Source organism: Triticum urartu, chromosome 1A, assembly GCF_056163025.1.
Source record: "Triticum urartu cultivar PI428250 chromosome 1A, HENAU_Tu73, whole genome shotgun sequence".
Taxonomy (NCBI): Eukaryota; Viridiplantae; Streptophyta; class Magnoliopsida; order Poales; family Poaceae; genus Triticum; species Triticum urartu.
Genome location: NC_141873.1, coordinates 310211459 through 310224038, shown reverse-complemented (window position 1 = coordinate 310224038; position 12580 = coordinate 310211459). Strand labels below are relative to the sequence as shown.

The following is a 12580-nucleotide window of genomic DNA, read 5'->3' as shown; positions in this document are numbered from 1 at the left end:
CGTCGCTACCGTTGTGACTGCGGGGGGATGTTGAGTATTATGTTTAGTTAGGAAATATGAGATAGACTAGGATATGTTCCGACTTGTCTTGTACTCCAAGTTGACCATATACTCAATACAACAACTATTCCACCAATCCTCTCTCTCCCTTCTAACAGACCTCATACCCTCTCATTTCTTAGAACTGAAGCGTTTTGCATCACTCTTCTTTTTTTTAACAGGGAAAGGCACCAAAAGGCGCCAACTTCATTCAGCTCAAATGCATAGTACAACATGTACTACAAAATCCTGGAATTGCATCTGAGAGATAGTAGAAAGAAAGGGACAAAGGGTATGCCTATGAGCTGAAGAAATACAACCGAAGACAGGTTCTACCAGAGGCGGACGTTTGGTCTATGGGTGTATCTGCACCCTATATGGAAAAATAGTAATTAAATAAAAAGTCAAAAGATTCTGAAAATATTTTTGAAATAAACTCGATCTTCCATTGTAGTACTCGTGCTGCTTAAGGATGAACAGGTCACTAGTTCTGTTTAAATATGGATTACAATCGTAGAAAGCAGCTTCGATACACACACAAAAAGTGGCAAATGGTTTGGTCATGGTTTATGAGTCCTTCGTGCCAGGTTAGGTTAGATCCTCACCTTCTCTCCTCCAGGGAATCACCCAACGATCGAGTGGATGATCAGCAGAAACAATGCGGGGCATAATCCTATCAGATAAAAGCAATTTTCGTCTTTGGAAGTGACGTTATGAGTCAATGATTAGATATCAACTTAACAAGGAAAACTTTGTGGAGAAAATCGTACACTGATTATTCCAGAGGACAAGCGTTCTCATGCTAGTACATGTGTATTTACAATCTTATGACAAGATCCTTAACTTTACACAGGGGCTGGTTAATATACAGTGCATACATTATTGTGTATTTGGGGTTGCAACCTAAACGTGTTGAGATCTGCCCAAAGAAGAGAATATGCCATTTCACTGGACGTACAACATTCTGAATTGGAATGAGATGAGGGGTTCTGCCGACTGAGGTTGCTTCTTTCAAAGTTCCAAAGATTATTCCTTAAGAGGTCCCTTCTGATTTACTGTTCCTGTTAACCAATATTAAACAGCCATGTTCACGTTAGCATATAAAACAAAAAAGAAAAGAAAAAAACAGATCCCAAACTAGCCAAGTGTGTTCTAGAATCTCAGATGGTTTAGGGGTGGAACCATCATCTTAGCATTTTAGCAAAAGTAAAACTAGGCTATATCGTCTATGCAGAAAGCAGCTATCTTCGTCAGAATGTCATATAAGATAGGAGTATTACTTTTGCAAGTGAGCACACTATGATTTGAAATGATGGGGTATGTCTGGAAAGTGTGCAACACTCTGAATAACCAGAGTCTTCAGATAGCATTCCTGTAGTAATCATGTCTATCTTCTAATGTATTCCCTCTGTTCACAAATGTAAGACGTTTTGGCAGTTTAATTTAAATTGCCAAAATGTCTTACATTTGTGAACAGAGGTTGTAACTTTTATATGTAAGACCAATATGCTCTAAACTTAGATGAAGAAAGGAATGTAACACTCTGTGACACACCAAGCCACATTCTTCCTGTTAGCTTCTTGTCTGAATTTTCTAAAAATTAGCATGAAACAATTCCTTGTCAAGTCGCATCAGCTCTTAACCAGTCAACAAAACTAATCAAACATTTGATATTAAACTGGTTATCACAGGAGCTGGCTACGTATTAGCGACCCAATATCAAGAAACTCAGCACCATTTGGCAAAACAATTGTATGCAACTCTTATGACAAAAAGGAACGGTATTAACATACAACTGAAAAGCATGGTAATTTTTTATGTTGGTCTACGCGTGAAAGTAAAACAAGAAGACTCTTACGGAGACAACAAAACATAACTCAGATGCTAGAATATACACATCATAATACTTTACAAATATCTTTCCTCTTTTCAAATACTTACTCTTTACGGATAAAAATGCCCGAATTGACAATCACATTTATCATGCTCAATTTTCAATTAATAGTGATAAAATATAGAAAATTTCATAGGCACTTTTAATCTGAACTCTCTATGAACAAAACAGGCTTTACAGATATTTTCTTCTGTTGAAGTATACGTTGACTTGCCCAACCTTCTGCGTCAGTTTGGACTTTTGGTTCTACTGGTTGATGGATGAAACTTAATACTCATTGCTCTCCAACCATATTTCCCACAAATTTTGTAGAAGGGATAAAAAGTTTTGAAACAATACAGCTGCAGGTATTTGCAGTGCCAGCCGTTAAATAGTTCTGCTTCTTAGGAGTGATTAGAATCGTACTCTAATCCCTCTAATGCAGCTCCGAAACAGCCAGCGGCTAATCTTAACATATGGTTGTCTGATTTACTCAACAAGTTTCCTTTGAATTTAAATACGAGTGTTTCACCATTCTACCGTTCACAAATTCTCCAAAGCATTTAACAGTTCTACCACTGCACCAAGATCAAACTAAAAGACTGCAGTGTAGTTGCAGAGAAGGACGCAACCAATGCAGCAAACATCAAGGCCACGGGTAGGCAATAGATAGCTTAAACTAATATTTCACAGATCAGTTTCGATAAAAGGAAAACTGCAATGATAATCAAATTCTCGTGAGCAATTGCGAACATCAAAATAAAGCTATCCATCAATACACCAACCCAATCTACATTCGACAGCACTGAGTAGAATTGAGCAAAAGTGGGTGAAGGTGAATTGCCGCAGACCCCAACAGCAGCACATCCAAATGAGAACAGAAGTAAAAGGAGACTTGGGGAGGTTAGAGCCTTCACCTCTGGGCTTGCGACTCGTAGAACCTGGCGATGCGCCCGCGGTTGGGGGGCTTGGGCTTGACGGGCTTCTTCCGGCGCAGCCCGGCGATCTCCTGCACGAGCGGGACGTGCACCAGCACCGTCCTCCACGCCACATACCAGCCTGAGGCTCGTCAGTTGACCAAGACGAACGGGCCGAAATTAAAAGGGAACGAGCCAAGGTGAAGGGACGGCCGCCGTACTCAGGAGGATGAATGATAGCACGAAGGTGACGGCCAGGACGGGGCGGAGGACGAAAAGTTGGGCGAGCTCCCACGCCGTCTCCAGGCTGCCACCGGCCATGGCGCCGCCGGCCTTCGGGGGGAGGAAGGAATCTCGTTCTGTGCGACGAGGGTTGAGGGGAGGCCCATGAGTCTATGACATGTCGGCCCTAAACCAAGAGATTGCTGGTTGCTCAATCGTTGAAGCAAAGGAGACTTTTGTTTTTCCAAAAAGAAAAGCAAAAGGAGATTGCTGTTTCTGTATCGTTCGCTCCTCGTAGCTGTAACTCTGTAGCTCATGCTCTTGCCGCGATTGGAGCTGAGGGTGACACACGCTTTACCACGCCGTCGTTCAGACATGAATTAAACCTTCCTTTTTGCCCGATATAATATTATGATTATTGGCTTCGTTGTGTGTTTCACATGAGTTAAGCTGACTTTTAATTACACTGATATTTTTCTTTTTTGTTGGCTTCGCTCTTGCTCGATAGAGGCAATTTTTATGTGCGAGGTGAACTAAATTGTTTTGTGAGTGGTTGTGGTATTCTCATATGTAACACAGAAATGAATATATAATTCTCATATTCGACTGTAAGTGGACACAAGAAAATCTCGCATAAGCGATCTACTCTCTTATAGGTGGGCCGACCAACTCCTCAATGCCCTAATGGATCAGGAGCCAACATTTCAAGAGAGCTTAGAATCTTAAAAGATATGACAAAGCAAAGTAAAAAAGCCAAAATTCCAGCAAAAGTATTTGAAAAAAATGTTTAAATCCGCCATTCAACGTTCGGCAAAACTTTTGAACAAATAAAAAAGTTAAACCAGCACTGCTCATCAACAAACAGGCAAGCCAGCTAGGAAAAGTAGACCATGCAAACTAATACTTACCAACACAATCCAAATTTATATAAACAAAACTCTCCAGCCGAAATCAGCAAAAAAAATATTTTAAAACTTTGGGTTAAACCCATTTGCTCGAATCGAACCAAGCCATCAATTTGAAGCAGACATCAACACATGAGCAAGCAGCAAAGAGCTCTTGACGTTAATTAGTCCCTTGCAAGAAGCAGATGTTGACATAGATTAGAGCAACTCCAACGTGCTCATCCAACTGTCTGTGTGTGTCTGTTTGCGTCCAAACAGATAAAAATACTAGCCATACGCGATAAATCAAACCTAAAAGCTGCTCGCGCGCTGTCCTTCAGACACATTTGCGGCCTAAATTTTTTCCATGATTTGCGTCCACGCCAACACGAGACGAACACGTCGCAAGTCCACTTGGTATCCGCCACGGGCCCACGTGTCGGCCACACAACTACCTCACGCGGCCGTAGTCAATGCGTCCACCTAACCCGGGCACGGATGGCAGCGTCTGGAATCCTTTGGAGTGCTCATTTAAATGCAAGTGTGTGTGTTGGGGGGGGGGGGCGAAGGGGAGGGGAGCCTCATCCACTTCCCCTCCCCGTTCACATCTGACCACGCTCGCTCCCCTCGCCGTCGACAGTGCAAATGCTAGCCATGGGTATCTTCTGCAAGAGCAAGGGCAAGCTCGACTCCGACACCACCTCGTCCTGCGCGCCGCCTCCACCTCCAACGGCGCCACCGGCGCCGCCCCGGTCAGCCTGCGCGATGGGCCAACGTGCGACTAGTGGTCGCCGATCATGGGACCGGCTATACATCTTGCACTGGTACTACTGCCAGCCGCTATCGCGGTCGAATGTCAACCACCCGCACGATAGCTTGATCTGCACCGCATCCCGGTGTCGGCACTGATGCGGTTGGCGTGGGCCCACGCGTAGGAGCTGCGCAAGCGTTGCGCCCTCCTGGCGCCAAAGTGAAGGAAATATGCCCTAGAGACAATAATAAAGTTGTTATTTTATATTTCCTTATATCATGATAAATGTTTATTATTCATGCTAGAATTGTATTAGCAGGAAACTTGATACATGTGTGGATACATAGACAAAACACCGTGTCCCTAGTAAGCCTCTACTAGACTAGCTCGTTGATCAAAGATGGTTAAGTTTCCTAACCATAGACATGTGTTGCCATTTGATTAATGGGATCACATCATTAGGAGAATGATGTGATGAACAAGACCCATCCGTTAGCTTAGCATAATGATCGTAAAGTTTTATTGCTATTGCTTTCTTCATGACTTATACATATTCCTTTGACTATGAGATTATGCAACTCTCGGATACCGGAGGAATACCTTGTGTGCTATCAAACATCACAACGTAACTGGGTGATTATAAAGATGCTCTACAGGTATCTCCGAAGGTGTTTGTTGGGTTGGTATAGATCGAGATTAGGATTTGTCACTCCGAGTATCAGAGAGGTATCTCTGGGCCCTCTTGGTAATGCACATCATAATAAGCCTTGCAAGCAATGTGACTAATGAGTTAGTTACGGGATGATGCATTACGGAACAAGTAAAGAGACTTGCCGGTAACGAGATTGAACTAGCTATGGAGATACCGACGATCGAATCTCGGGCAAGTAACATACCGATGAGAAAGGGAATAACGTATGTTGTCATTAAGGTTTGACCAATAAAGATCTTCGTAGAATATGCAGGAACCAATATGAGTATCCAGGTTCCGCTATTGGTTATTGACCGGAGATGTGTCTCGGTCATGTCTACATAGTTCTCGAACCCGTAGGGTCCGCACGCTTAACGTTCGATGACGATTTGTATTATATGAGTTATGTGATTTGGTGACCGAATGTTGTTCGGAGTCCTGGATGGGATTACCGACATGACGACGAGTCTCTAAATGGTCAATAGGTAAAGATTCATATAGGGCGATGATATTTGGACACCGAAAGTGTTCTGGGGGTACCGAGTACATATCGGGTCACCGGAAGGGGTTCCGGGCACCCCCCCCCCCCCGGCAAAGATTTGGGCCTATTGGGCCAAGAGGGGAAACACATCAGCCAGCATGGGCTACTGCGGCCCCCATGTAGGCCGAATAGGAAGAGGAAGGAAAGGGGAAAGAGAAAAAGGAAGGGGAGGGGAGGGATTCGGCCTCCCCCTTCCTTCTCTCCCTCCTCCTCTTTCCTTCTCTCTTCGGAAAACATGGAAGGGGGGGGCAAATTGGGGTGGGAGCCCAAGTAGGATATGGCCTACTTGGGCGCCCCTGGCTGCCTCTTCCCCCTCCAACCTATATATATGTGAGGAGGGGGGCGCCTAGAACACACAGAAACAACTGTTAGCCGTGTGCGACGCCCCCCTCCACAGTTTACTCCTCCGGTCATATTGTCGTAGTGCTTAGGCGAAGCCCTGCGCGGATCACTTCACCGTCACCGTCACCATGTCGTCGTGCTGACGAAACTCTTCCTCGACACTTTGCTGGATCAAGAGTTCGAGGGATGTCATCGAGCTGAATGTGTGCAGAACTCAGAGGTGCCGTACGTTCGGCACTTGATCGGTCGAAACGAGAAGAAGTTGGACTACATCAACCGCGTTGTCAAATGCTTCCACTTTTGGTCTACAAGGGTATGTGGACACACTCTCCCCCTCTCCTTGCTATGCATCTCCTAGATAGATCTTGCTTGAGCGTAGGAAAATTTTGGAAATTGCATGCTACGTTTCCCAACAGTGGCATCCGAGCCAGGTCTATGCGTAGATGATATGCACGAGTAGAACACAAAGACTTGTGGGTGGTGATTGTCATACTGCTTACCACCAATGTCTTATTTTGATTCAGCGGTATTGTTGAATGAAGCGGCCCGGACCAACCTTACATGACCGCGTTCATGAGACCGGTTCCACTGACAAACATGCAACTAGTTTTGCATAAAGGTTGGCTGGCGGGTGTCTGTTTCTCCAACTTTAGTTGAATCGAATTTGACTGCGGCTGGTCCTTGTTGAAGGTTAAAACGACAAACTTGATAAATCACCGTTGTGGTTTTGATGCGTAGGTAAGAACGGTTCTTACTAGAAGCCCGTAGCAGCTACGTAAAACTTTCAACAACAAAGTAGAGGACGTCTAACTTGTTTTTGCAGGGCATGTTGTGATGTGATATGGTCAAGACATGATGTGATATACATTATTGTATGAGATGATCATGTTTTGTAAAAGTTATCGGCAACTGGCAGGAGCCTTATGGTTGTCGCTGAAGGAAATATGCCCTAGAGGCAATAATAAAGTTATTATTTATTTCCTTATATCATGATAAATGTTTATTATTCATGCTAGAATTGTATTAACCGGAAACATAATACATGTGTGAATACATAGACAAACAGAGTGTCACTAGTATGCCTCTACTTGACCAGCTCGTTGATCAAAGATGGTTATGTTTCCTAACCATAGACATGAGTTGTCATTTGATTAACGGGATCACATCATTTGGAGAATGATGTGATTGGCTTGACCCTTTCCGTTAGCTTAGCACTTGATCGTTTAGTTTGTTGCTATTGCTTTCTTCATGACTTATACATGTTCCTATGACTATGAGATTATGCAACTCCCGTTTACCGGAGGAACACTTTGTGTGCTACCAAACATCACAACGTAACTGGGTGATTATAAAGGTGCTCTACAGGTGTCTCCGAAGGTACTTGTTGGGTTGGCGTATTTCGAGATTAGGATTTGTCACTCCGATTGTCGGAGAGGTATCTCTGGCCCCTCTCGGTAATGCACATCACTTAAGCCTTGCAAGCATTGCAACTAATGAGTTAGTTGCGGGATGATGTATTACGGAACGAGTAAAGAGACTTGCCGGTAACGAGATTGAACTAGGTATTGAGATACCGACGATCGAATCTTGGGCAAGTAACATACCGATGACAAAGGGAACAACGTATGTTGTTATGCGGTCTGACCGATAAAGATCTTCGTAGAATATGTAGGAGCCAATATGAGCATCCAGGTTCCGCTATTGGTTATTGACCGGAGACGTGTCTCGGTCATGTCTACATAGTTCTCGAACCCGTAGGGTCCGCACGCTTAATGCTACGATGACAGTTATATTATGAGTTTATATGTTTTGATGTACCGAAGGAGTTCGGAGTACCGGATGAGATCAGGGACGTGATAAGGAGTCTCGAAATGGTCGAGACGTAAAGATCGATATATTGGACGACTATATTCGGACTTCGGAAAGGTTCCGAGTGATTCGGGTATTTTTCGGAGTACCGGAGAGTTACGGGAATTTGCCGGGAAGTATATGGGCCTTATTGGGCCATACGGGAATAGAGGAGAGAGGCCAAAAGGAAGGAGGCGCGCGCCCCCCCTCTGGTCCGAATTGGACAAGGGGTGCAGCCCACTTTTCCTTGTTCCTCTCCCCCTCTTTCGTTCTCTCCTACTCCAACAAGGGAAGGAGGATTCCTACTCCCGGTGGGAGTAGGACTCCCCCCTTGGCGCGCCCTCCTCCTAGGCCAGCCACCTCTCCCCTTGCTCCTTTATATACAGGGGCAGGGGGGCACCTCTATACACAACAAGTTGATCAGTTGATCTCTCCCAACCGTGTGCGGTGCCCCCCTCCACCATATTCCACCTCGGTCATATCGTAGCAGTGCTTAGGCGAAGCCCTGCGTCGGTAGCAACATCATCACTGTCACCACGCCGTCGTGCTGACGGAACTCTCCCGTGAAGCTCTGCTGGATCGGAGTTCGCGGGACGTCATCGAACTGAACGTGTGCTGAACTCGGAGGTGCCGTGCATTCGGTACTTGGATCGGTCGGATCGTGAAGACGTACGACTACATCAACCGCGTTGTGCTAACGCTTCCGCTTTCGGTCTACGAGGGTACGTGGACAACACTCTCCCCTCTCGTTGCTATGCATCACCATGATCTTGTGTGTGCGTAGGAAATTTTTTGAAATGACTACGTTCCCCAACAGTCGCTTTATTGTATGAAATGCAAACGCCATGTAATTGCTTTACTTTATCACTATGCGTTAGCGATAGTTGTAGAAGCAATAGTTGGCGAGACGACCACGACGCTACAATGGAGATCAAGGTATCAAGCCAGTGACGATGGAGATCATGACGATGCTTTGGAGATGGAGATCAAAGGCACAAGATGATGATGGCCATATCATGTCACATATTTTGATTGCATGTGATGTTTATCTTTTATGCATCTTATTTTTGAAGGAAATATGCCCTAGAGGCAATAATAAAGTTGTTATTTATATTTCCTTATATCATGATAAATGTTTATTATTCATGCTAGAATTGTATTAATCGGAAACTTGATACATGTGTGAATACATAGACAAAACATAGTGTCCCTAGTATGCCTCTACTTGACTAGCTCGTTAATTAAAGATGGTTAAGTTTCTTGACCACGGACATGTGTTGCCATTTGATGAACGGGATCACAGCATTAGGAGAATGATGTGATGGACAAGACCCATCCGTTAGCTTAGCATAATGATCGATAAGTTTTATTGCTATTGCTTTCTTCATGACTTATACATATTCCTTTGACTATGAGATTATGCAACTCCCGAATACCGGAGGAACACCTTGTGTGCTATCAAACGTCACAACGTAACTGGGTTATTATAAAGATGCTCTAAAGGTGTCTCGGAAGGTGTTTGTTGGTTTGGCATAGATCGAGATTAGGATTTGTCACTCCGAGTATCGGAGAGGTATCTCTGGGCCCTTTCGGTAATGCACATCACGATAAGCCTTGCAAGCAATGTGAATAATGAGTTAGTTGCAGTATGATGCTGATGACCCACTAGTATAGGGGATCTATCATAGTCCTTTCGATAAGTAAGAGTGTCGAACCCAACGAGGAGCAGAAGGAAATGATAAGCGGTTTTCAGCAAGGTATTCTCTACAAGCACTAAAATTATAGGTAACAGATAGTTTTGTGATAAGATAATTGGTAACGAGCAACAAGTAACAAAAGTAAATAAAGTGCAGCAAGGTGGCCCAATCCCTTTTGTAGCAAAGGACAAGCCTGGACAAATTCTTATATAGAGAAAAGCGCTCCCGAGGACACATGGGAATTATCGCCAAGCTAGTTTTCATCACGTTCATATGATTCGCGTTCGGTACTTTGATAATTTGGTATGTGGGTGGACCGGTGCTTGGGTACTGTCCTTACTTGGACAAGCATGCCACTTATGATTAACCTCTATTGCAAGCATCCGCAACTACAACAAAAGTATTAAGGTAAACCTAACCATAGCATGAAACATATGGATCCAAATCAGCCCCTTACAAAGCAACGCATAAACTAGGGTTTAAGCTTCTGTCACTCTAGCAACCCATCATCTACTTATTACTTCCCAATGCCTTCCTCTAGGCCCAAATAATGGTGAAGTGTCATGTAGTCGACGTTCACATAACACCACTAGAGGAGAGACAACATACATCTCATCAAAATATCGAACGAATACCAAATTCACATGACTACTAATAGCAAGACTTCTCCCATGTCCTCAGGAACAAACGTAACTACTCACAAAGCATATTCATGTTCATAATCAGAGGGGTATTAATATGCATATAGGATCTGAACATATGATCTTCCACCAATTAAACCAACTAGCATCAACTACAAGGAGTAATTAACACTACTAGCAACCCACAGGTACCAATCCCAGACTTGGAGACAAGAATTGGATACAAGAGATGAACTAGGGTTTGAGAGGAGATGGTGCTGGTGAAGATATTGATGGAGATTGACCCCCTCCCGATGAGAGGATCGTTGGTGATGACGATGGCGATGATTTCCCCCTCCCGGAGGGAAGTTTCCCCGGCAGAACAGCTCCGCTAGAGCCCTAGATTGGTTCCGCCAAGGTTCCACCTCGTGGCAGCGGAGTCTCGTCCCGAAAGCTTGCTTATGATTTTTTCCTCATCGAAAGACTCCATATAGCAGAAGATGGGCATCGGAGGGCCACCAGGAGCCCACGAGGCAGGGGGCACGCCCAGGGGGGTAGGGCGCGCCCCCACCCTCGTGGGCAGGGTGTGCCCCCCTCTGGAACTTCTTGCGCTCAGTATTTTTTATATATTCTGGAAATGACTTCCGTGAAGTTTCAGGACTTTTGGAGCTGTGTAGAATAGGTCTCTAATATTTGCTCCTTTTCCAGCCCAGAATCCCAGCTGCCGACATTCTCCCTCTTTATGTAAACCTTGTAACATAAGAGAGAATAGGCATAAGTATTGTGACATAATGTGTAATAACAGCCCATAATGCAATAAATATCGATATAAAAGCATGATGCAAAATGGGCGTATCAGATGCATTATGGAACGAGTAAAGAGACTTGCTGGTAATGAGATTGAACTAGGTATGAAGATACCGACGATCAAATCTCGGGAAAGTAACATACCGATGACAAAGGGAATCACGTATGTTGTCATTGCGGTTTGACTGATAAAGATCTTCGTAGAATATGTAGGAACCAATATGAGCATCCAGGTTCCGCTGTTGGTTATTGACTGGAGATGTGTCTCGGTCATGTCTACATAGTTCTCGAACCCGTAGGGTCCGCACGCTTAATGTTCGATGACGATTTGTATTATGAGTTATGTGTTTTGGTGACCGAAGATTCTTCGGAGTCCCGGATGAGATCACGGACATGACAAGGAGTCTCGAAATGGTCAAGAGGTAAAGATTGATATATTGGACAATAGTATTCGGACACCGGAATGGTTTCAGAGTGGTTCGGGTATTTGTCGGAGTACCGGGAGGTTACTGAACCCCCCGGGGGGAAGTAATGGGCCTACATGGGCCATAGGGGAGAGAGTGGGGAGCCCGCAAGGGATGGCGCGTCCCATGGGAGTCCGAATTGGACAAGGGGAAGGGGGCGCGGCCCCCTTTCCTTCTCCCTCTCCCTCTTCTTCCCCTTTCCCTCTCCGAAAGAAAGGAAAGGGGGGAACTAGGATTGGGAGTCCTAGTCGGTTCCCCCCCCACTTGGGCGCGCCCCTAGGGCTGGCCTCCTCCCCTCCTCCTTTATATACGGGGATAGGGGGCACCCCAAAGCACAACAGTTGTTTCTTAGCCGTGTGCGGTGCCCCCCTCCACAGTTTACTCCTCCGGTCATATTGTCGTAGTGCTTAGGCGAAGCCCTGCGTGGATCACATCACCATCACCATGCCGTCGTGCTGATGAAACTCTCCCTCGACACTTTGCTAGATCAAGAGTTCGAGGGACGTCATCGAGTTGAACGTGTGCTGAACTCGGAGGTGCCGTACGTTCGTTACTTGATCGGTTGGATCGCAAAGATGTTCGACTACATCAACCGCGTTAACCTAATGCTTCCGCTTTCGGTCTACGAGGGTACGTGGGCACACTCTCCCCCTCTCGTTGCTATGCATCTCCTAGATAGATCTTGTGTGATCGTAGGATTTTTTTTGAAATTGCATGCTACGTTCCCTAACAGTGGCATCCGAGCCAGGTCTATGCGTAGATGATATGCACGAGTAGAACACAAAGAGTTGTGGGCGATCATAGTCATACTGCTTACCACCAACGTCTTATTTTGATTTGGCGGTATTGTTGGATGAAGCGGTTGATAACCCACAAGTATAGGG

General features: G+C 45.0%; 1 protein-coding gene across 1 annotated transcript; it reads right to left on the bottom strand.

Annotated features, from left to right (window-relative positions):
- Window positions 1–771: 771 nt before the first annotated feature.
- Window positions 772–3325, bottom strand: LOC125508058 (uncharacterized). Its single transcript, XM_087519538.1, has 3 exons — window positions 3051–3325; window positions 2830–2971; window positions 772–1100 (listed from the first exon to the last, which is right to left on the bottom strand). The coding sequence occupies exons 1-3, from the start codon at window positions 3148–3150 to the stop codon at window positions 1073–1075; spliced, it is 270 nt and encodes an 89-aa protein (XP_087375664.1). The 5' UTR covers window positions 3151–3325; the 3' UTR covers window positions 772–1072.
- Window positions 3326–12580: the final 9255 nt, after the last annotated feature.